This window comes from Eumetopias jubatus, unplaced genomic scaffold (genome assembly GCF_037043125.1).
Source record: "Eumetopias jubatus isolate StellerSeaLion01/CBP00866 unplaced genomic scaffold, mEumJub1_p1.0 scaffold_7, whole genome shotgun sequence".
NCBI classification, from domain to species: Eukaryota; Metazoa; Chordata; class Mammalia; order Carnivora; family Otariidae; genus Eumetopias; species Eumetopias jubatus.
Window position 1 is genome coordinate 75681312 of NW_028274813.1, and position 26117 is coordinate 75707428.

The window sequence follows — 26117 nt, forward strand, 5'->3', positions numbered from 1 at the left end:
GACTTAGCTAATGAAATGGACAGTCAGGGGAGTTGGTACCATTCCAGTGTAAGCTGGATTTTGTTTCCACTGAAGCACTTGTTGTAAAAGATAGTAAACGAATTGTGGGCAGAAAGAAATGGTATATGATTGTGAAGAAGACTTCTCTTAGGATTAGCTAAAAACCCAAATATTTGCAAAGAGACTACTCCAGCCATTAACCTCATTTAGCAGCCTATATTTGCATTCAATTTTAAACAAGCCTGGGAATTTATCCAGAGTCTTCTGGCTACATTCTCAGGTAAGTTCATCCTGCTCTGAAGTTCGTTAGATATGATTATATTCTCCTTTTTTCTCATGCTCTTAATAACTACCATCTTCTGGGTCCTATCCTGAGTACCTTCCTTTTCTTTCTTTCTTTTTTTTTTTTTTCTTTTTAAAGTAAGCTCTACACCCAACATGGGGCTTGAACACACGACCTGAGAGTTGTATGCTCTACTGATTGAGCTGGCCAGGCACTCCTCTGAGTATCTTTGTTTAAGCTATAGCCTCAAAATCCTTAAAAGGCTGGGTTATAAAAAAAAAAGTTTGTAAAAGACCGAAAGATGGTTTTTTGATTATATTTTCTAACCATCATACAGAAGGGGCATTGGTTTAGCTTGAATTAAAATCTTGCCAGCTCTTGAGGTGCCTGGGTGGCTGTTAGTTAAGTGTCTGCCTTCGGCTCAGGTCATGATCCTGGGGTCCTGGGATCTAGCCCTCTGTGGGGCTCCTTGCTCAGGGGGAGCCTGCTTCTCCCTCTCCCTCTGCCGCTCCCCCTATTTGTGTGTTCTCTTTGTCAAATAAATGAATCTTTAAAAAAAAAAAATCTTGCCAGTTCTCTATAAAAATCTTGCTTAGGGGCACCTGGTTGGCTCAGTCAGGGGAGCATGTGACTCTTGATCTAGGGCTGCGAGTTTGACCCCCATGTTAGATGTAGAGATTACTTAAAAAATCTTGAAGAAGAAAAAAAAATCTTGTTCAGCATAATTTGGCCTGGTAGGTTAGAAACTGCTTCAGTTGCCTTGCCTGCTGAATGGAATTTATAATAGCATTTTTCAGACCTATGTTCTTCCTGTCAATAGGGCACAGTTATTTTAATGTATCTACTGTATTCCACTGACTCATCAGATCTCTCATAAAACTCAGGATTAGGTGGAGGCGCTGTATGGAAGAGTGAAACTGCTGTTGTGGTAAAGAATTAAGCTGTATACTTATGATTTATGAACTTTTCTGTCTGTATAATTTTTAATTTAAAACATTTTAGTAAGCAAGTAAGCAAATGAGCAGTGGGCCCTAGCATTTTTACAACAATTTTCCCAAACATTCAAGGAAAAATACAGTTTCTCTCAGGGAATAGGAAAATAAACACTCCCCAACTCAGTTTGAGGATTGCATAACTTTGATACCGAAACTTAGCAATGACAATGAGAGACAAGTATAGGCCAGTTTTACTTATGAATACAGATGTCCTAAATGAAATATTTGCAATCTAAATTAAGCAATACATATTTTTTTAAATTACCCCTGTGACCAGTTTGGGTTTCTGCTAGAAATAATGGTTGGTTTACCATTAAAAATCAGTGTATATAATTCAGTGTGTTAACCAAAGGAGATTAGGGCCATCTGGGTGGCTCAGTCATTTAAGCGTCTGGGTCTTGATTTTGGCTCAGGTTATGATCTCAGGGTTGTGGGATTGAGCCCCGCATCGGGCTTGCCCTGGGCATGGACGCTGCTTAACATTCTTTCTCTCCCTCTCCCTTTGCCCTTCGCCCCTGCCTCTTAAAAAAAAGGAGATTAAAGAATGAATCATCTTAATTGATGCAGGAAAAGAATTTCATTTGAAATATATCCAATATTTAAATTCATGAGTTTGTATTGATACTTTAAAAAACTAATTGGTCACCATTGTAGTATTCTAGTGAACCAATCCATTATTCTGAGAATTGGTTAATAAAAGGAAAGAATGAAGTATTTATCTTACCTTTAACTATACAAATGGGTAACCAAATAGTTTATTAGAGGGAGTGTCTCTTTATAAAGGTATTTCAGCTAGTAAATTAAGGAAGAATAATAGAAGAGTATCACCACTTTGTAATCCCTCATAAATTAATGGATTTAGTCATTAATCACCAACAGTTGTTAGTATCCCAAAAATAAAATCAGATGACGTGTACCTCTTGACAGAAGATCAAAATACCACTGTGAAGGAGTTTTCCTACCTCTCCCCTAAAAATACTGAATATGGATAAGCCTCTGGGCCTCATTAGCAATAGATAGGAAATACAAAAAAACAGAACAACATTTAAACAGTATTACATGGATGTCATCATCAAAATCAGAAACTCTAGAGGTGCCTGGGTGGCTTGATCGGTTAAACGTCTGCCTTCGGCTCAGGTTATGATTTCAGGGTGCTGGGAACAAGCCCTGTGTCGGGCTCCCTGCTTCTCCCTCCCTCTACCTCCTTTCCCCCACTTGTGCTTTCTCTCTCAAATAAAATCTTTAAGAAAAAATCAAACTCTACTGAACATATGACATGGTTTCTTCAAATAAAAGAAAAAGAGAATAAGCTATTGACTTAAGAGATAATAGCAGTTATAATGTATGATTCTTAACTACTTATTCAAACACTGTAAAATCAAAAACATAATTTATAACATTTGAGACAACCTTTCGTGTTCACACAGTCACATAGTTCAGGCCCAAACCTGTGCCAAGGGAAATTAAGTACATTTACTGCTCTTGTCCTTCCTAGCTCAGACCAGCAAACACCATTTGACAAGATCAGGAGACTAAGGGAAGAGTCTGAGATTGATTTAACTTAGCCCCAAATTGTAGTATAAGTGGCAAATTACAAAAGCAGCAATGTAGAGATAATAGCACCACAACAATAAAGTTTGTATAAAGAGCAAGACATTCGAAATACCATTTTTCTATTTACCAAAAAAAAAAAATGTATGCCATAAAAAATGGAAATCTGAAATCTGGTAGAATCAATGGCACTTATATCAGTTTTTGTTTGAATTGTGCAGTGAAACACCAGTAAGTTCCCAGTAACGTAAGCATTATCTGGATAGTAAAATGAGGTTAAAAAACTAACATAATGATCTGATGGACTGTTTAATTCATAGCATTATTGAGACCATTCTCAGTAGGTATCCTCCAAAGGAATTATCTTAGGATACTGGATAATCCTAAAACAGTCCCAGGATATGGATTTGGTTCTTAGTTCCTGCAGAGTAGAACTAACTTACTATTCAGAAACTCTAGAACTTCCATTCCATTTGAGATTTCCTGAGGTCACAGTAGTGACCCAGACTTCTGAAAAGCTCTACTGTCTGTATATCTGTTTAATTTTTTTTAGAGAGAGCATGTAAGTGGAGGGGCAGAGGGAGAGGGAGAATCTTAAGCAGGCTCCATGCTTAGCACAGAGCCCAACACAGAGCTCGATCTCATGACCCTGAGATCATGACCTGGGCCAAAATCAAGAGTCAAACACTTAACTAAATGAGCCACCCAGGTGCCTCTTCCCGCACCCTCACCCCCTTTTTAAGAGAGTGAAGGCTGTACTTTTGAAGCAGCATGATTTCCCACCAGGAAACAGATTGAGAATTGATACATGCCTTTCAATTAACCACTCCTGATGAGAACTTTGTTTCTTGCCTGGAAAGCCTTGATCTTTCGTGACTGGCCAGGAGCGCTATCAGACCCTCACATTCCCAACACCACCACATGTAGACCCTGATAATATCTTGGAGGCATCATTGGTCTCATAAATGTAGGCAAAGTCTCCAGGAATATTCTTCCAAACCCCCAAAATTAAGCAAGCAGAGTTGGGCCAGAAACATCCAGGACCAAAGAGTCAGGAAGTTAAGGTGGTTTCATTTGAAACTTCAGACTCCAGAGGCCCCAAATGTTGAGGTGCTGGGGCTGCAGCGGGGTGGGGGGGGAGAGGGGGAAGGGCAGAGCTGTCAGGACATGGCTTGGACCAGCAGGCAGCAGAATGGGGCAGGATTGTTCTGAAGCCAGATTTTTATAGCAACAATATTGTAGGGCTATTGAACCAGCAGAGAAGTAGTATATTGGATCTGGCACTCCTACTCATGTAACCCTCAAGAGGGATGAAGTGGTCCAGTCTGTGACACAAAACTATTAAACGTTTAAATCAATAAAGGGTGCAGTTAGGAAGATGAGCATACTACTCAGGAATGAAAGACTGTTTAGAAAGAACAATTGGAACTTGTAGAAAAGAAAAAATAGTTATTAATATAAAATACAAAGTTAACAGATTAGAAACAGGTAAAAGGGGTTTGTGAACAGAACAGAAGGAAAACTACACCTAGACATAATGAAGCTGCAGAACACCTAAGAAAAGAGTTTGAAATCAGCCGGAGAGGAAGTACAGATCATCAAAGGAACAGCAGAATGACAGAAGAATTCTCAGTGGCAAAACAGATTAACAAATAATGTCTTAAAATGTTTGCACAGCTGTTATTATCCTAGAATTTGTGCTTATTAACAAGACAGTAATAAGGACAAAATACAGTTGTTGCTAAATGAAAGCCAAGAACACTTTTCACCACGAGACTTGCTCTAAGCTAGTGGTTTACAACTGAGGACAATTTTGTCCCCCAGGGGATATTTGGAAATGTTTGAAGACTATTTGATTGTCACTACTGGAGATGCTTCTGGCATCTAGTGACTCACAGCTAGGGATGCTCTTAATGCACTGGACATCTTCCACAACAAATATGTGCTGAGTTTGAGAAACTCTCCTCTAAAGGAATTCTCAAGAAGGTGCCTCAAGTAAAAGCGAAATGATCCCAGGAAACTAGTACTCTGAAATGCAACAAAAATATTGAACAAATAAAATGGTAAACATGGACCTTCACCCAAGTCAGTGTTGTCTCCATGAAATATTTTTAGTGTCTTATTTGTGTAATAAAATAAGCTACTAGAAATATTGGACAGAACAGTAATACATGAATCAAAAGAGAACGGAAGTGTTCAAAATGAAGTCTTGGTTGTTTGGGAGGATGACAGACTTTTGTTTAAACTCACTTAACAGTTTGGGGTTTTTTGTTTTAAGATTTTATTTATTTGAGAGAGAGGGGGAGAGAGATCACAAGCAGTGGGGAGGGATGGAGGGAGAAGCAGCCTCCTCGCTGAGCAGGAAGCCCCATGCGGGACTCGACCGCAAGACCCTGGGATCGTAACCTGAGCCGAAGGCAGATGCTTAACCGACTGAGCTGCCCAGGCGCCCCTTTACGTAAGTAAAATATGTGGTAAAATTTCAAACGTAATTACTGAAAGAATAGATATAGAATGTGGAAACTCCAAAAGAGGTGAGAGAACAAATGGAATAAGGGAAAAACAAAGCAAAAATCCAAAGAGAAGAAATGAGAATGAATCCTAAAGAAAAAAGACCAAATAGAAATTTTAAAATGGTAGAATCCAATCTAAACATATAAATTGCTATGGTTGATGGACTGAACTTGACAATTAAAAAGAAAGATCGTCAGATTTTAAAAATACAGCTATCTGCTATTTATGGGAGATCTACCCAAAACATAAGGACCCAGGAAAAAATGGACAGTTGAAAGACAGAAAAGGACATTGAACCAAAGGACAGCTGTATAGTTATTGTCATATTTTTTCCTGTCTTAGGGTTTATTCTGCTCTTTCTCTAGCTTGCTAAAATAAGTACTTAGCTCAAATAATTTTTATTCTTTTTACTTTGCTAATGTAAAACTTTTAAGACTAACTTTTCATTGAAGTGCTACTTTTGGTGGATCCTACAAGTTTCAATAGGTAATCTTTATTGTCACTTAATTTTTTAAAGTATTTTAATCTTTGATCCTTGTTTTGCAGCGTATTTTCTGTAATTTTTAAATTTGGAAGGATTTAAAAATTTATCTTTTCACAGTTAAATTCTAACAACTTTTGTTATAGACCAAGATCACAGCCTCTGCCCTTTGAGTGAAGGCTGGACTTAATGACACCTTCTAAATGGCAAAAGCAATGTCACTTTCAAAATGAGATCACAAAAAGACTGACATCTGTCTTGTACTCTCTCTCTGGCTCTCTTTGATGACTTGCTTTGAGGGAATCCAGCTGCCATGCTGTAAACTGTCCTATGGAAAGGCCCATGTGGCAGGGAACCAAGGGAGGCCCTTGGCCAACAACCTGAAAGAAAGTGAATCCTGCCAGCAGCTGTGTCAGTGAGCTTGGAGGTGGCTCTTCCCCAGGCCTTCAAATGAGACCATAGTCCTGGCAGAGCTTTGATTGGAGCTTCTTAGACTGAAGCAGGGGGCTCAGCTAAGCCTTGCCCATATTGCTAGCCCACACAAACTGTGAGATAAAAGTGTGCGTTTAAGCCACTAAATTTGGGAGTCATTTATTATACCGAAGGACAACTATAAGCCATAGACGTATGTTTAAAATACTGTCTTGCGGGGCCTGGGTGGCTCAGTTGGTTAAGTGTCTGACTCTCGATTTTGGCTCAGGTCATGATCTCAGGGTCGTGAGATGGAGCCCTGCTTAAGTTTCTCCCTTTTCCTCTCCCTCTGCCCCTCTCCCTGTCTCACGCGTTCGTTTTCTCTCTCTAAAAAAAAAAAATAAAAAATTATAAACTGCTTTCTTGGTGAATTCACCCGTTTGTTATTTGGTTACCCTCTCATGCAAAATAAAGTTTTCCCCTTAAATTTATCTTGTGATAATAAAACAATATCAGCTTTTTTTTGGTTTCTATTTGCCTGATAGATCTCTTTACTTTCAGCTTTTACGTGTCATTATATGTCTCTTGTAAACAGTATATGCCTGGATTTTGTTGTTAGTAGTTTAAAATTGGCATGTGTGAATATTTACACCATGGAAATTGGCTAATACTATAAATTAGTTTTGTATATGTGTGTGTATGTGTTTTTAACAGTCTTCTGTGACTTCAGTATACACACAATGAAAGCAACATCTTTAACTGCTTTGTCTACTGCTATATCCCCAGGTCCTAGAGTGCCCAGCACATAAGAACTTAATAAATTCTTGGTGAATTAATTGAATAAATGAATTACTCCAAAGTGGTAATAATTTAAAGCTGTGTCATTCTTCTTAGAATTTTCTGGAACCGGTAGAAGAAAAGAATTACATTTTCCTTTTTTTTTTTTTTTAATAACTTTATTGGGGCGCCTGGGTGGCTCAGTCGTTAAGCGTTTGCCTTCGGCTCAGGTCATGGTCCCAGGGTCCTAGGATCGAGCCCTGCATCGGGCTCCCTGCTCCGCGGAAAGCCTGCTTCTCCCTCTCCCACTCCCCTTGCTTGTGTTCCTTCTCTCGCTGTCTCTCTCTCTGTGTCAAATAAGTAAAATCTTTTAATTAAATAAAAAAAGGATGAAGAACACATTGGGATCTTAAAAGGGGCATTGTGTCCAGTGGTAGAACTGAGAAGAGTAAAGCTTTTCCATCAATTTAAAAGAAATATTTTTAAAAAATCAGTTTATGTAGGGGATGGGGCTGCCTCAGTGGCTCAGTTGGTTGAGTGTCTGGCTCTTGGTCTTGGCTCAGGTCTTGATCTCATGGTTGTGAGTTCAGGCCCTGAGTTGGGCTCCATGCTGGGTGAGGAACCTACTTAAAAAAAAAAAAAAAACAGCTTATGTGGGGTGGTTAAAAAATTTGGAAAACAGATAGTGGTGATGGTTGTACAACATTGTGAATGTAATGCCTCTGATTTGTACATTTAAAAATGGTTAAAATTGCAAGTTTTGTTTTATGATTTTACCACAATTTAAAAAACTAATAATGTAATATACCCAAAACTCTAATATTGTATACTTTTAATCAAAGAATTGTTTGATGTATAAATTATATTTTAATAAAACTGTTAAAAAAAACAATATGTAGAGAGCTAAGGCAGAAATTTCTGTAGAAGTCAAGTTAAAGGGAACTGGTCTGGTCCTTGACAACTGGCTTAAGCATCTTGTTTGACTGCTTTGTCTCTAGTACTCAGTAAATATTTTTAAGTTAAACAATAAACAAATGAAAAACAAATTTAAAAAACTACAATGAGATATCACACCTGTCAGAATGGCTAAATTTAACAATACAGGAAACAGATGTTGGCGAGGATGCAGAGAAAGGGAAACCCTCTTACACTGTTGGTGGGAATGCAAACTGGTGCAGCCACTCAGGAAGACAGTGTGGAGGTTCCTCAAGAAGTTAAAAATAGAGCTACCCTACAACCCAGCAATTGTACTACTAGGTATTTACCCCAAAGGACACAACAATACTGATTCGAAGGGGCACCTGCACCCCAGTGTTTATAGCAGCATTATCAACAATAGCCAGATTATGGAAAGAGCCCCAATGTCCACCAACTCATGATACACAGGATGGAATATTACTCAACTGTAAAAAAGAAAGCTTGCCATTTGCTACAGTGTGGATGGAGCTAGAATGTATTATGCTAAACGAAATAAGCCAGTCAGAGACAAATACATGATTTCACTCATATGTAGAATTTAAGAAACAAAACTTGAACATAGGGGAAAGAAAAAAAAAAGGCAACCCATAAAATAGACTCTGACCTATAGAGAAGGAGGGAGGTGGTTAGGGGATGGGCTAAATGGGTGATGGGCATCGGGTGTTCTATGTAAGTGATGAATCACTAACTTCTCCTGAAACTAATATTATACTCTATGTTAACAAACTAGACTTTAAATAAAAACTTGAAATAAGAGAGTTTGTTTGTTGGTTTGTCTCTCTTTTTTCCCCCTATGCTCATTTGTTTTGTTTCTTAAATTCCACATTTATTAGCTAGAATGTTTCTAGGATAATTGCTTGATTCTTTCCATTTATTGTTTTTCAAATACGTTTCCTTAATAACTCTGCAAAGGTGACTAGTTTTTTTTTAATATTTTGGATATTTCACATATTTACATTTCAGTTCAATGCATTATTTTAGTGTTCATATTATCCCATTTTTAGCTGGTGGGGACCCTATCAGGTTGGCCCTTCCATCCTTTGCCGTGATCCAGTTATTTTGATAGCTTGTTGACTATTTCCTAAACTTGTATTTGAGGTTATAGGACTTTAAATTAATTTCTTTAACTTTTATATTAGTATCTATTTCCTGAATACTTAAAGTGTTCTTTAAGTTTTTTTTATTTATTTGACAGAGGGAGCACAGGTAGGCAGAGCAGTAGATAGAGGCAGAGGGAGAAGCAGACTCCCCGCTGAGCAGGGAGCCCGATGCGGGGCTTGATCCCAGGACCCTGGGATCATGACCTGAGCCCAAGGCAGATGCTTAACCGTCTAAGCCACCCAGGTGCCCCTAAAGTGTTAGTTCTTAATGACATTTACATAATTTTTTATTTTCTCTCTCTCTCTCCTACAAGGCGATTATAACTATATATAACCTTTTTTTTCTCAGTACTCATTAAGTATATTCTTTTTTAAGTTTTTATTTAAGTTCCAGTTAACATACAGTATAATATTAGTTTCAGGGAGACAGTTTTTGATTCAGCACTTCCATACATCATCCCGTGCTCATCAAGTGCCCTCCTTAATCCCCATCCCCTATTTCACCCATCCCCCTGCCCACCTCCCCTCTGGTAACCCTCAGTTTGTTTTCTGTGGTTAAGAGTCTCTTTCTTGGTTTGCCTCTCCCTCTCTATTTTTCTTTTGTTCATTTGTTTTGTTTCTTAAATTCCCCATTTGAGTGAAATCCTATGGTATTTGTCTTTTTCTGACTGACAGATTATAATTATATATCTCTCTCAATACAACGAAGAACCAAAGCTAAGGAAGTACACAGACTCTGCTGTCTGAGGGAACCTAGTCTCTTTTTTTTCTGCAGATCTGGTTCACCAAATTCTTCTGAGGTGCCTCTTTTAACATTAAAAAAAAACTGTGGCAAGGGTTTGTACAAAAATAATGCTTGGTTACATGACCTAATGTCTTTTTTTTTTTTTTTATCTACTGTCACTTATAAAAGGTTGGACAGACCTGGAGGTAGAGGGCTTTTACTACCACTATCAATAGCAATAGTGTATAAAGTGTGTAGTAATACACTGAGTAAGAACTCAATAAGTACTACCCCTGAAACAAATAATGCATTATATGTTAATTAATTGAATTTAAATTTTAAAAGTAAAATAACTCAGTAAGTACTTTTTAAAAATTTTATTCTAGATTTGAGTGACTTTAAGAGTAGAGTCCTATAGGCTAGAATCCTAAAAGAATAGTGTTTCCAGAGGTCTTCATATTGTTAAACCTTCCTCTTGTTTACCTCTTAGATTTATTTTTGCTCCTGTTCTGGAGGGAGCCACATTCTCTAAGCCTGGCTAATTTTAGTTCTCCCACTCTCAGATTAAAATTTGAATATGAAAATGGATTCTGGTAATACAGAGGCAAATGAAGTTATTTGGTGCTGATACTTCTTTAATACCAATGAGAAACTAACTTGATTTCCTTTTTTTCTTTTCCAGATGATGGGCATAAGAAAGCTCGAAATGCTTATCTCAATAATTCCAATTATGAAGAAGGAGATGAATATTTTGATAAAAACTTGGCACTCTTTGAGGTAATATTTGGGAGAAATCTAGGGCAGAAATTTCAGGAACAGATTTCAGAAAATGGGTTTTCTATCCCATTTATTTTTAAAACAGTACAGGCTGGATAATTTTAAGAACTACTTGTTAAAATATAATACTATAACTTGTCATTGTAGTTGAATAGTGTTTCCAGAGGTCTTCATATTGTTAAATGCAAATTTAATTATCACTATCTAATTATCTAATTATCTAATTATCACTATCTAATAAGTAGCCATTAAATCAGATTTCTATGAATTGCGGAAGAATGTTGACATCACAGGCATGGAGAACCTTGCTGTCTAATTCAGCTAGAATTTAAATATTTGCATTGGAATTATCTATGAAGTATAAAATGGAGTATTTTTCAACTCTGTGTTTGGGAAGGCCATCATTTACCTTAGAACTACTAAAAGAAAAATCAGTGTAGGAAATAGGCTGCCAAATTAAGAGGGCCTGTCTGTATGTCTTACCCAAGACCATATGGACTCTGACGGGCTCTGCAGTCGGATAGTTGAAAGGAGCCTGCTTTGGTCCAGCACTGCCTTTGTGTCTGGCTTTGGACAATGATGCAAGTTCCAGTTCTCTTAGTGTACCTGTTTTTTAAATGATATCTTCTTTCAGCATCCTTCAAGAAAAGATCTGAGATAAATATTTAGTTCAGTCACAAAAGTTTTTTATTGAGCTGTCTGTGCTTGGTGCCATAAATAATAGCCATAAATGTTATTAGAATGTTATAGCCTCGCCTAGGGACACCAGGGTGGCTCAGTCGGTTAAGCATCCGACTCTTGACCTCAGCTCAGGTCTTGATTTCAGGGTCGTGATTTCAAGCCCCACATTGGGCTCCATGCTGGGCATGGAGCCTACTTAAAAAAAAAAAAAAAAAAAAAAAGAATGTTAGTAGCCTAAAGAAAGGGGCACTGTAGTTAAAGGTAATGTTATTAATGTTTTTTTAAGATTACAGCTGTCTGTAGGGGCCAGTGTGATTTTGTTTTTACTGTAAAGTTAAGCCATTAGAAAGAATGATAAAGCTTTTCACTTAAGAATTTTATAAGGATTTGTATAGTCCTGATTGATATTTTAATGTGGGAGGAGAATAAAGCCTCATTTATAAATTTTCTTAAAATATTTACCTGCGATATATTTTCTCATTTAATTTGCAATTGTCTGGTAGAGGGCCACACTGATGCTTATTTCCAGTGTTCTTTATTATGCATTTCCTCCATGTCTCTGGCTTTATAGGAAGAAATGGACACCAGACCAAAGGTATCTTCTCTCCTCAACCGTATGGCCAATTATACTAACCTGACACAAGGAGCAAAGGAACATGAAGAAGCAGAGAACATCACTGAGGGGAAAAAGAAGCCCACTAAGGTGAGGCCTTCAAATAACAAGGATAAATAAAAAGAGCCCCATATATAAGAAAGGAAATATCCAGGGCATCACTCTGCTCAGTAACTGTTGAATGCTTGATATATGCCAGGCACTGTTCTGGGCACGTCATAGCAAAAACAGAACATACAATGTCCTGCTCTCATGCAATCTAAATTCCAGTATGAGGAGATAGTTGTTAAACTGTATATTACGTGTTGACGATGGTCTAACAAAAATATAAGCAGGGACAGGTGGTAGCTACACTTGTGATGAGCATAGCATAACATATGCAAAGACTTGTCAAATCACTTTGTTGAACACTAATGTAACATTGTGTGTTAACTTCAATTATTCATTTTTTAAAAAAGGCAGGATGGGGCGCCTGGATGGCTCAGATGGTTAAGCGTCTGCCTTCAGCTCAGGTCATGATCCCAGGGTCCTGGGATTGAGCCCCACATCAGGCTCCTGGCTCAGTGGGGAACCTCCTTCTCCCTCTCCCTCTGTCTCTCTCCCTGCTCATGCTTTCTCCTCTCTCTCTCTCTGTATCTCTGTATCTCAAGTGAATAAATAAAATCTTAAAAAAAAAAATTCTTAAAAAAAAAAGGATAAAGACACTGAAACTGGCCAGCAAGAGAGCCAGGGCAGAGGGGGTTGCTGTTGTAGAGAGGTTGGTCAGGGAAGGCCCTTTCTGACAGGGTGATGTTTGAGCAGAGGCCTAACCAGTGTGAGACAATGAGCCCCCTAGTTGGGAGAAGAGCATTCCAGGGACAGGGAATAGCACTTCAGAAGAAGAGGGTTCACACCCATCTGCTGATGCCATCTCTCTGTTGTCAAGTGATGGGGTTTTTCAAAGACTAAATTTCAGTTTTTCTCAAAATGAAAATATGGAACAATATTACAAGTTAGCTTTCTGGTTGTTCAGGGATAAAATGACCCTCAGATCTTCATTTTACCAACTGCATTTACCAGCTACCATGAAGGATTTATGCCAAACTCTGAAGGAAGTCCATCAAATCATTATTCAGTTTTTAAATGAAAAGGGAAAGCTAGGGGCACCTAGCTGACTCAGTCAGTGGAGCGTGTGACTCTTAATCTCAGGCTTGTGAGTTCGAGCCCCACGTTGGTTGTAGAGATTACTTAAAAATCTTTAAAAAAGGGGGGCACCTGGGTGGCTCAGATGGGTAAGCGTCTGCCTTCGGCTCAGGTCATGATCCCAGGGTCCTGAGATCGAGCCCCGCATCAGGCTCCCTGCTTGGCGGGGAGCCTGCTTCTCCCCCTCCTTCTGCTTCTCCCCCTGCTCATGTTCTCTCTCTCTCTCTGTATCTCTGTGTCTCGAATGAATAAATAAAAAAATCTTTAAAAAAAAAAAAAAAGCTAATAGCTTCAAAGAACAGAACATTTTAATTGTTGGGGGTACACTTAAAAGTTTGTGGTCAAATGCCCATGTAAAAACATATGGGGACCTGTGTAAAGTAAAAATGTATAGCTCTAGGAAAAATGTGATCATTTATAAGATGGAGATTTTATATGTGCCTCTTTTAAGATACTGATTATACTAATTATGTGTTTTGTAAGTAAGATGGTAGTTAAGGAGCAACTTTTTATATACAAATAAAGGGATAAAAGCATCTCTTCTAGATGACTATGTAATTTTTCTTTTGTCAACATCTTTCTTTGCAGACCCCTCAAATGGGTACTTTCATGGGTGTCTACCTCCCATGCCTACAAAATATTTTTGGAGTGATTTTGTTTCTACGCCTTACATGGGTCGTGGGCACAGCTGGAGTTCTTCAGGCCTTTGCAATTGTCCTTATCTGCTGCTGCTGTGTAAGTCCCCAGTTGGCTCTTAGAGATCACCTGGAACATTGCAGGAGCTCAAGATTATATGCGCTTGACTTATTTGAGAATAACACAAAGACTATTCGGGAAAGACTCATGATCTCAACAGGAGACATTATTTTGATATTAAACTCTGAAGGATTTTCAGTTATTTAGTGTCCAGTCTTTGGTGCTTATATGCGTAATATGATGTACTAGAAATTACAAAGGAAGACTTTTAGAAGAGGTAGAAGATGTAGTCCTTGATTCAAAGAATTCAGAATATAGACCGTTAGAGTTTGATAGCACCAAAGTTGGAAAATGATGATGTACTACTCCAGTATAGTATTGAGGAACAAAACTGATTGTTGTTTGGGGTCAGGGGTATTTGTTTTGTTTTGAAGGCTCATCTGTTATCCCTTCCCCAGAAATTCAGGTGTGCTTTCCAGGTCTTCTCCCCACTGTACTGAGAACATTCTGATCTTGTTGGAATTTAAACTCTTCTCATCCACATACCCCAGCCACATCTGTCAATTTTATTATAAGTTGATTATTACTAAAAATTTTTATTTTTTTTATTCAACTGCTGGCCTCTTTAATTACTATCATTATTATAGCCTCCTGGTACATTATGCTCAGCTGAGTGTAGATAAAGCAGGATAAGAAGACATAGTTTGTATCATTAATAACTTAATAGTACTACCTTTTTCTTTTTTCTCTGTTTCTTAGTCTTAAAACTCGAGGGCCATGTTTGGCTCCTTGATTGCCTCTCACATCTAATCAGCTACCAAGGTCAATCATGTCTCCCTCTGAAATCTCTTACGTACAACCCTTCCTTTATATTCCTGTTACTAGCACTACAGTCCTTACTTTTCACTGAACTATAATAGCCTACTAACAAGTCACTCTGCCTTCATCTGCTCCCTATCTGCAGTCCATTCTATGCTGCTACCACGTAATATTTTCAAAATACAGTTTTTATTATTTCAGAAGTCTGCAGTGGTTCCCCTCACTGAATATTGTTCTTGTAATTGTAGCTAGTCCTTAGTCAGTTTCCAATCTGTTTTCCAAGTGAACTAGGAGACCAGGGTGAGATCAGTGGCTCCTACTAGCACCTAACCTACTGCTTATGATATAGAAGCATTTTAACAGAATACTCAAGATAACAGTAATGTGACTAGGGCAATGAGTTGAACCACATCATCTCATTTCCATACTATTAGGTATGGCAGCCAACTCCCTCCCTAAAGGTAGGAAGAGTTAATTTTTCAGAAAGTGCTCTGAGGCCCACAGACGGGAAAATAGTACAGAACTACAGTAACAATCTTCTCCTTCACTTCCTTTACAGACAATGTTGACTGCTATCTCCATGAGTGCCATTGCCACTAATGGAGTGGTGCCAGGTCAGTAGGCTGGATTTCAGGGATTGTCAGCAACTACTGTATGTTTATGCTATACAGTCAGAAGTGCAAACTTCCGACGACTAGAATACTATTTAGTCTCTTGGTCATAGACATTCACAGTATTTGACTTGAGAATACATTCTTTAAAAATCTCTTTATGTTGTAAACTAGGGGAACCCTCACTCACTGTTGGTGGGAATATAAACTGGTATAACCACTTTGGAAAACAGCATGGAGGTTCCTCAAAAAATTAAAGATAGAAATCCACACAGTCCAGTAATTTCACTGCTGGGTATTTATCTGAAGAAAACAAAAACAGTAATTCAAAAAAATATATGCACCCTTCTGGTTTTTACTGTATTATTTATAATAACCCAAATATGGAAGCAACCTAAGTGCCCATCAGTAGATGAATGGATACAGATGTGGAGACACACACACACACACACACTCACACTCTCTCTCTCTCTCTCTCTCACCAGAATATTATTCAACCATAAAAAAGAACAAAATCTTGTCATTTGTGATAACACAGGTGGACCTAGAGATCCACTTTATGCAAGTGAAATAAGTCAGACAGAGAAAGACAAATACCATATGATTTTACTTATATGTCGAACCCAAAGAAATAAACGGTTGTCAGAGAGGAGAGGAATGGGGGGAATGGGCAAAATAGGTGAGAGGGAATAAGAGATACAAACTTCCAGTTACAAAATAAGTCACAGGAATGAAAAGTACAGCATAGGGAATACATTCAGTAATATCGTAATAACATTGTATGGTGACAGATGGTAACTACACTTTGTATGGTGTGCATAATGTACAGAATCGTCAAATCACTGTTGTACACTTGAAACTAATATATCATTTATGTCAGCTATACTTCAATTAAAAGAAAAAGGAAAAAATCTCATCATGTTCTAAGCTAGAATCCTTAATTTGTATCACCTTCCTAGCTTCTTTTTAGTTAGAATGTATTTTATTGGGCTGTCTCATGCCTGTAGTAAATATTCTTTGATGCTTATCGAATTAATACTGACAAATTGTGCTACTTCATGTGGAGCATTAGATGTTCAGCATATTATACCATAAAGGTTTTATCTTTTATTTCCCATTAGCAAATCTACTTTTTATCACATTCAGAGTTTTGAAAAACTTGAAACATTTATCCTTCTTATTTATGACTTGTTTACATTCTTCTTACTGATGTACTTTCTTTATCCTGCTTACATTCTGTTTTGTCTTTTAGCTGGGGGCTCATACTTTATGATTTCCCGAGCACTGGGCCCAGAGTTTGGTGGGGCTGTTGGCCTCTGCTTTTATCTTGGTACCACATTTGCAGCTGCCATGTATATCCTTGGTGCCATTGAAATTTTTCTGGTGAGTAATAGCTTAATTGTGGTCTACAGTGTAGAAAAGATAGAGATTTGGATTTATTTTGTTGTTTGAAAGAAAGCAAAACTTCCGAGAGATCCATTATAGAATCAATCAGGTGATTGTTAACCTGTTATTGACTTCCTCTTGTGAACATAAGTCAGAAAGGTTGAGAGTATCCTTTGCCTGTATACTGCTTCCCTACCACCCATTCACCAACACCCTGCCACTTCATCCAAGAAGTTAAAGTCTTGATCAAGGCAAGACTTGCATTAATAGGGAAAAAGTAAAAGTGTTTATCTTTTTTGATATCTTCATCCCAGTGAAATAAAATGTTTTTCATTTCTTCATTCACTGGAATATTTTTTTTACTATTTAAAATCATAAGTAAGTAGGAATAATAGGAATCAAGATAATCATTACAATTATTTTATATAACCCTTTGAATAAATTACTAATGCTTTTTTTTGCTGTTTCTATTTGGAAATGTAGATATTCAGAATAGCATGTAGTCTTAAAAAAAAAAAACATAAATGACATCCAATTTCTGTAGGAATTAGGTTAAGTCTCCAGTCATTTTCTATCTTTGCTTTGCTGTGTGAAAGCAAATGCAAACTACAACAACCCTTTTACTTGATGACTTTGAAATGACCTCATTTTCTACTTCCTTTGCTTAACAGGTATATATTGTCCCCCGAGCTGCAATCTTTCGTAGCGATGATGCACTCAAGGAATCAGCAGCCATGCTCAATAACATGCGTGTCTATGGCACAGCCTTCTTGGTCCTTATGGTATTGGTGGTGTTCATCGGTGTACGCTACGTGAACAAGTTTGCCTCACTTTTCCTGGCCTGTGTCATTGTGTCCATCTTGGCCATCTATGCTGGAGCCATCAAGTCTTCTTTTGCCCCTCCACACTTCCCGTACGTGTCTGTCTCTCTGACCGGCCATCAGTTACTGGGTAGTCAGTGACAGTGTCTGGTGATGTGATCACTTCAAGTACAGTTTCAATCTCCCGGAGATTTTGCTCGTAGATGAGCCCAGTTAGTGTCTGGGCAGGAAGCCTCCCAGCAGACTTCTCATGTTGACCCTCTTCCTTACATCCCAGGCATGGAACTGGCAGCTCTAAACATCATTTGGATATAGATACTAGGTTTTTCTCAAAACTTCCTTATAATGATTGTGTATATTTGAACAACTATTCATGAAGAGCTTTACGATAGTATAGTTATTACCAGCAAGCTTTGTAAAGTACAAATGTTGGATTCCTATTATTAATAAAATATCAAGAGAATCAAAGAAACCTAAATTCCTACCTAAATATTTGTAATTAATTAAACTTTTTAACCTGCTGTTAATACCATAGCAGACTTTCTGGTTATAAAATAAGGAGAAATAAATGTCACATTTTTACATATATATATATATCTCTCTCTATATAGAGATTGTATGATATACCCTAAGTAGTGCAGGTACATTAAAGTGTATTTTTTTAAGTAGTAATGGATTTGTACAGATAGGTGACTCTCCGGTCACCAGTTCTCTATTTGACTAGTGGCATAGAGATTAGCTAGCACTGAGAGGTGTTTGTAATCTTGTTACAGAGATTGTCTTTAAAAAGTCATCTGGATTATCTAGGTATCAAACTCCTCATTCCTATGTTGATTTAACCTGATTACAGAAAAATAGTTTTTTTGAGATGAAAAAGCAGATCTATAGAGATTAAATGACTTTCCCCAAAGTTAGTTAATGGCAGAGCAAGAATATGAACCCTTCGATTTCCTAACTCTTGGTCCAGTATTTCTTCTACTATGCTAAATGACGTCAGTGATAGAGTCCATCATCAATTTTTAGTCTGCTCATTTAGGGACTACAGACTAGCCAAAAGTACTGAAGGCTATATTCTGGATATCTTAACTTGAGAAATTCCATTTTGCCTGAAGTTCTCCTTTGATGCTTCTCTTTTTTGGTGGGTAAAAGGTCACGATGGGTGGTATTTTCTTTAAAATATTCCAGCAGAACAAGACCAAATTCCCTAGAGGAATGCTTGAAACAAGACTGGGCAATATTGAGTTGTTGAAGCTGAGTAATGGGTACATGGTTCATTATGTATATATGCTGTCATTTTTGCAGATTTAAAAAGTTCTTTGTTCCTCTTGAGGGGTACATTAACTATGGGAGTATTATTCTTTTGTTCATATTTATAACTCTGGGTTAAAGAAAAAAATAAAATCAGCAGTTATTATGTGTAATATCCTTAAATACCTTCACTCCCACTGGGTCTAGGCCTACATTCAAAAAGTTTTCTCTTAGGCCATAGTGGGATGTGCTTTTTATTCCAGCCAAGCTGTCTTTCTCAAAACAGTAGCCAGAAGATTTGACCTTTAGTGAAACATTTTCAGAGGGATTGTTATGAACATAGGCTTTTCTAGGCCAAAAAAAAGGGGGGAAATTTTTTTTTTTTTTTTAGAAAGAACAAAAGGACTGTAGGATTCTTTTAGACCTAACAGTTGGTTAATAATCTAGAAAATTTGGAAGATGAGTAAGCACAGTGTCTTCAGTTATTCTGTTTGACTTCTATCACCCTGCTACCAGTATGACTCGGGCAGACTACTTTATTGCCCTAAACTTCAGTTCCTCCATCCACAACATAGAAATACTAATGCATATTTTGTGAGATGGCTGTCAGGATTAAATTGCAGAAAATGTAAATAAATCTCCATCTACAGAACAAGTCAATAAGTATTAGATCCTTTCACGTCCTCTTAGAGATGAGGGTTTTTTGTTTTGTTTTTTCCATTACTAACCTATTTACTAACCTATTTCTAACCTACCTTCTTTTTTTAAATTTTTTTTTTTTTTTTTTACCCTTCATCTTTCTCTCTGTTTTCACTTAGGGTCTGCATGCTGGGTAACCGCACCCTTTCATCAAGACACATTGATATTTGCTCTAAGACCAAGGAAATTAACAACATGACAGTACCGTCAAAGTTATGGGGCTTCTTCTGTAACTCGAGTCAGTTTTTCAATGCCACCTGTGACGAATACTTTATTCACAATAATGTCACTTCAATTCAGGGCATTCCTGGATTGGCTAGTGGTGTCATTACAGGTAAGTCAGGAGGTTTTTGAACAAGGTTTTAATCTCAGGAAAGCAGGCTTTTCAATCGTAGACTCATATTGTCCACAATGTCTCGCTGCCACAGTATCCCTTCCCTCCTTAAGCTCAGCACCCCGCTCTAAATTCAACGTCTTTCTGCTTTTCTGTTAGTGAACTTACCCTTTTTCAAACTCTCTTGTGACACTTTCTGCTAAAATATTCCTCCTTTGGGGGCACCTGGGTGGCTCAGTCGTTAAGCGTCTGCCTTCGGTCCTGCAGTTGAGCCCCGCATCGGGCTCCCTGCTCCGCGGGGAGCCTGCTTCTCCCTCTCCCTCTGCCTGCCGCTCCCCCTGCTTGTGCTCTCTCTCTCCCTCCCTCTCTGGTGGATAAATAAATAAAATATTTTCAAAAACAAAATAAAATTTCCCTCCTTTTGAGAGCAGAGCTAGGCAAATCACTTTTTGAAGTCGACTGAAGTAATACAGTACCCTGTGTGTTGCACTGTGAGACGGCCAGTGTTCTTCCCACAGTGACAGCCAGGTGGAGCTTGTAGTGCCACCACATCCACGTGTACTGTTGTCCTCACTCAGCCCAGTTTCTGAAACTCTTGCCTTAAGTGACTTCCGTCTTAAATGTTTGGTCCACAGATGTCTTTGTGCGTAATCAAGTTTACACTAAGGTGTTAGAAATAGCATTGATTACTAATTTAAAAGAAAAATAAGCTTTTCTGAGCATTCATCTTTAGTCCACTTAACTTCTACTAATTTGCATTTGTAAATTTAACTGTATTTGTATGTACCAGAGCATTTTGTCAAATTACATTTGAATCAGATGAGAAAGAGGATTAGGTTTTTATTTATGTGTTCTTTATTGTATGATATATATGTGCTCATGCAGAAGCAAACATACCTTTAAGAGCTATATAAATGAGGAATCTGATTTAGAATATTGTTGAGGTAGAAAATTACCTAATTATCTTCTTTCCATACTTCTGTTGCTTATATACCTTTTTCTTCCCACTGCAGAGAATCTTTGGAGTAATTACCTACTAAAGGGAGAGATCATTGAAAAGCCCTCAGCCAAATCTTCTGATGTCTTAGGCAGTTTAAACCATGAATATGTCCTTGTTGACATCACCACCTCTTTTACTCTTCTGGTGGGGATCTTCTTCCCCTCTGTCACAGGTAAGAAGAAGGGCTCTTGTCTATTTTAGAAGTTAGGAGACCAAAGGAGTGATTTTTCTTAAGAGACAGAATTATATTCTCAGGCTTCTCAGATTTGCTTCCAATCTTTGGTATCAGCATGAATATCAAAGTATCCAGGAACTAAGAAGTTAACTTGTTCTTTTTTCCCTCTAAAGGTATCATGGCTGGATCAAACAGATCTGGAGACCTGAAGGATGCTCAAAAGTCTATTCCCATTGGCACTATCCTCGCCATCCTGACCACCTCCTTTGTCTGTATCCTTTTCATGAATCCAGCCTGAGTTTTAGTCATAGGCACATCTCTGGAATGAGGCTGATCAATATTTTTATCCTGGTAATAAAGATACCTGCTTTCTACCAGCTCACTTCTCACCAGATAATCTATCCTCCTGAGCTCTAAAATTCAAGAAAGAATTGACAACGTTAGTGAATCTAGCACCTCATTTTATTGATAGAAGAAATATCCTGAGTGTTTACTTTCTATCTCAGAGGGTTGTAGGTCAGCTTCCTTGACTCTCAGTATGGTAGATTTAAGCAATGTTGTCCTTTTTGGTGCCTGTATTGAAGGTGTTGTTCTTAGAGACAAGTAAGTAGTCAATCTCTTTGTAACATTTATGTGTATGTCTTCCATTATATCTGATCATTCCACATTGCCCCACAAAAGTCATAAACTCAAAACCCAACCTGAGGTATAGATCATGACTAATAATTTGAAAATATATGTATATAGTTCCCAAAAAGGTTAGTGAATAATAAGTACCAGTTATATTGTTCTAAATATGTGAGATGCAATGCATATAGCGCTTCAATAAAGTAGTGTATTTGTTTGCATATTAAGGGCTTCCCTGCACATGAAGAGCTGTTGGAAACTAAAACCAAAAGTGAAGGAGAGCAAGTTAAAAAAAAAAAAAAAGGTGCCTGGGTGGCTCAGTTGGTTAGGCAACTGCCTTCGGCTCAGGTCATGATCCTGGAGTCCTGGGATCGAGTCCCACATCGGGCTCCCTGCTCAGCGGGGAGTCTGCTTCTCCCTCTGACCTTACCCCCTCTCCTGCTCTCTCTCTCTTTCTCATTCTCTCTCATAAATAAATAAAATCTTTAAAAAAATAATAAAATAAAAAAAACTTTCAAGTGTCTCTAGCATCTCCTCTATGAGACATGGAAGTATGTATCTGTTTAGCATTCTAAATACAATCTTAAAACTTTCTTCATTTTATTCATGAAGACCACTGGGTGTTTTTCCTTTCCTCTCACCTATGAACAAAAAATATGTTTTTGTAAGAGATTCCTAGAAAAATCTTTCCCCTAAACCTGCTAGATCTCTTCCCATTTTCCCCATCTGGGGGAGTTACTAGCCTCACCATTCACCGTTTCTCAGAACAGAAACATAGGTGCCATCCTACACTTTTGCCACCAGTTCCCTCAGCCAGTTTCTAAGTCCTGTGAATTCCACCTTTCATCTTATTAGATCTCCTTTCTACTATTCTCTATCCCCATCCCTTTGCCCAGGCCTTCAGGATCTTTTGCCTAAAGTAGTGTAATTATCTCCCTTTCAGTAATACCACCTTCCAATCCTTCTTTCCCGCTGCTGCCAGAATGATTTTTCCTACAACACAAAATTAGCTCATACCAACTTTCCTGCTTCACAGTGTGCCAAAGCCCCTCGGAACCCATCACTTCGATCCGGCCCTGTGTACCTTTTTCTGATGTCCTCTCCCATCATTCCCCCATAAACTCCCTGTGCTCCAGCCATGCTTGAAGTTAAATACGCAGCCACACATTTGTTTGTACATTTTCCTTTGCTTAGAACGGGTAACTCCCCCCTGGCAGACACCTTGATCCTCTAAGACTAGACTGTCTTCTGTCCTGTGAAGCTTTCCCACGCTCACCCAGCAGAGACAACCACACAGCCCCTCTTGTCTAGCCACTACCCTATTGCATGTACACATACACTGTAGCTTTTCCTATCACTCTCCCTGATTCAATCGAGTTCTTTAAGGACAGAAATCCCAGTAGATGCTGTGTACACATACTGTTGACAAGAATAAGTAGCACAGTTTACTGTTACCATACTATTGTCGCTGAAAATATATGGGCATATGTGCTTTGGTAAATTACACCATCATATAAACAGTATTGAAAGTGTAGGCTGGAATATCCCTTTGGAAAACTGTTGGTCATTATCTTCTACAGATGAACGTACCCATACCTTATGACCCGGCGATTCCTCTGCTAGGTAAACCCAGCAGAAACACATGCATACGTGCATTAAGAATGATGCACAACTTTTTTTCCGCCATCTTGGAGTGTGCAGAGGCCTGCTGGGAACAGGACTCCTATAACGCCAAATAATGTCTGGAAGGCTGTGTGGTCCAAGGCTATTTTTGCTGGCTACAAGCGGGGTCTCCGGAACCAGAGGGAGCACACAGCTCTTCTTAAAATCGAAGGTGTTTATGCTCAAGATGGAATGGAATTCTATCTAGGCAAGAGATGTGCTTATGTGTACAAAGCAAAGAACAACACAGTGACTCCTGGTGGCAAACCAAACAAAACCAGAGTAATCTGGGGAAAAGTAACTCGTGCTCATGGAAACAGTGGCATGGTCCGTGCCAAATTCCGAAGCAACCTTCCTGGTAAAGCCATTGGCCACAGAATCCATGTGATGCTGTACCCCTCAAGGATTTAAATTTAATGAAAAGTAAATAAAGGTGTAGATTTGTTCTCTTGTAAAAAAAAAAAAAAGGAATCATGCACAAGAATTCTCACAGCAGCATTATCATTAGTAGTTAAAATCTGGATATAGTTCAAATGTTCATCAGTAGTAGAATGGATAAATTATGTATTCATAATGGAAATGGAGTGGAAAACCACAGAGCAATAACAATAAATGAACCACAGCTATATACAAAAAAAAAAAATTAGGATGAATTTCACAATGTTGAGTGAAATATCCCATATATACACATATCCCATATTTCATTTATTGAAAGTTTAAAAACAGGTAAGCTGACATAGTATTAAAAGAACGGTGGGGGGACCAAAGGGCTCGTGATAGCGAGTGGGCAGCAGACTTTTGGGTGCTGGCAGTGTTCTGTTTCTTGACTAGATAGTAGCTGCATGGATGTTTGTGAAAATTTATTGAAACGTACATATGCTTTTTTGCACATTACTTTTTGTGTGTGATAATAAAAATGGTTAGAACCATAAATAATTAAACAATGAGATGCCATGTTATACCCATCAAATTAGCACTGACTTAAAAATTTTAATACTCAAGGCTGGTGTGAAATGGGTCTGTGCTATAAGACTTAAACCTTCATATTTCCAGTGGAAATAAAATGTATTCTAACCTTTCTGGAAAGCAGTTTGGTAGTGATTTTGAAATATTTAAAGATATTGATCCCTTTTATTTTAGTTGTTCCCTTAGGAATCTGCCATAATGGAAAAAAATCTGAAGTGTGAATGTAGATATGTGCATAAAGATATCAATCACAGTATTTTCCATAGTATAAAACCAACACTAGAGAGGTGGATTATGTAAATTATGATGCAATTATTAAAACCACTAAAATTTTTATTCATGAAGTTTTTCATGACATAGGAAAATGCTTATTAGTTAAAAAGAATATGGAATTATAGGTGTAATGTGATCTCATCTATGTTTTTAAAAACAGTAAACAGACTAAAATGCAAAGTATGCTAAATATTGCCAGTTATGTTATGATTATGAATTTCCTCCCAGCTTTTTATATTTATTGTATTTTTCTAATTTTTCTGCAAAGAGCACAGATATTTTGATATTTTGAGGGGAAAAAGCTACGATTGAAGCTTAGCTTTATTTTCTGGCTCCACAGTTATTTTTTCTTAATATCTGCCTACCTTTACATTTCTTAATATTTATATCTGTCTCAATTTTAATTTTCTGAAGATTATAAATAGAAAAAATTAGGTAAATGTCTCTCTAGTCTTTCAGTCTGTAGGTAAATTTCCGCACTCCCATTTCTTTCCCAGGTTTGGGGATGCTGTGAAAGGTAATCTGGTGGTGGGTACCTTATCTTGGCCGTCCCCATGGGTGATTGTCATCGGCTCCTTCTTCTCAACATGTGGGGCTGGACTTCAGAGTCTCACAGGTGCACCAAGACTGCTACAGGCTATAGCCAAGGATAACATCATACCCTTTCTGAGAGTGAGTAACCCTTTCCCATACCCTATTTCCTTTTTCTCGGATTTTATGAGAAACTGTGGTCTTCATAGGCTTAGGAATTACTAGATCATATAATGTGAAGACATGTGGGTTTTTAGTACAAGCCTTCTAAATCCCTGTGAGGGATGAGTTTATATGTGAGGGGGGTAAAGGTACTTAAAAGATACCACAGTTCATAATGCTATTATCCTTCATATATCTGAAACTGTAGCATAGAGGAATCAGGGAGCATTGACTCTGGCACTCCCCACACACCTGTGTCTGATATTTCCCTTCTCTATACAGGTTTTTGGTCACAGTAAAGCCAACGGGGAACCTACCTGGGCTTTACTTCTAACTGCTGCCATTGCAGAGCTGGGGATTCTTATCGCCTCCCTGGATCTTGTGGCCCCAATTCTTTCTATGTAAGAGCCAGTTATTCTCTTCACTTTTCTTGCTTATGTGATGTGTAATACATGTTGATTTCCATCAGGCATATAACAGTAGTGATGAAAGAGTGAGCCAAGGATAGGTGTAACTTCACCTAAATAATACATATTCCTAAGAAGTTTCAAGTAAGGCTAACTTTTATAAATTGTCAGGGTTTCTTCCTACCTGTATAACTTCACAAGTTCTTTGCCTTCATTTCTTATTCATTATCAGTTGATTGTAGCTTTCACTGCTACTCTTAGCTTTGATCCTTCAACTGTGACTTAGTGATGACTTAATACCCACCTGGCACTGGGCAGCATGCTAGGAATACAAAGATGGATGACACAACCCTAAAGAATCGATGATGGATAGACCAGTGATCCTTGTGTAGTGTGATGAGAACTGTGGTAAAGGTGAACACTGCTGTAAGAGCTCTAAAGTGAGGCACCTAAATGGACTGAGACTCAGGAAAGGTTTTCTGGAGAAAGGGACACTTGCATCTTGAAGGAGGACTGGTTATTTACTAAGCAACGAAAAGAGTGAGATGTCCCAGACACGGAACGTGCGTAAAGGAATTGAGGATTGAAACAACGCAGCACATCTGAGAATTCACAGTAGTTTGGCTTTGATAG

General features: G+C 38.1%; 1 protein-coding gene across 3 annotated transcripts in view; it reads left to right on the forward strand.

Annotated features, from left to right (window-relative positions):
* The window catches only part of SLC12A6 (solute carrier family 12 member 6), an 85673-nt gene that overhangs the window by 45801 nt on the left and 13755 nt on the right, over positions 1 to 26117 (forward strand). For all 3 annotated transcript variants that reach the window (XM_088024707.1, XM_028119475.2, XM_028119476.2), the window contains 12 exons: positions 10497 to 10591; positions 11844 to 11975; positions 13656 to 13802; positions 15142 to 15196; positions 16446 to 16576; positions 17251 to 17492; positions 19467 to 19681; positions 20695 to 20853; positions 21030 to 21128; positions 21402 to 21459; positions 24882 to 25056; positions 25360 to 25478. In XM_088024707.1, coding sequence (XP_087880833.1) covers positions 10497 to 10591; positions 11844 to 11975; positions 13656 to 13802; positions 15142 to 15196; positions 16446 to 16576; positions 17251 to 17492; positions 19467 to 19681; positions 20695 to 20853; positions 21030 to 21128; positions 21402 to 21459; positions 24882 to 25056; positions 25360 to 25478 — 1627 coding nt within the window. The remainder of the gene's footprint in view (positions 1 to 10496; positions 10592 to 11843; positions 11976 to 13655; positions 13803 to 15141; positions 15197 to 16445; positions 16577 to 17250; positions 17493 to 19466; positions 19682 to 20694; positions 20854 to 21029; positions 21129 to 21401; positions 21460 to 24881; positions 25057 to 25359; positions 25479 to 26117) is intronic.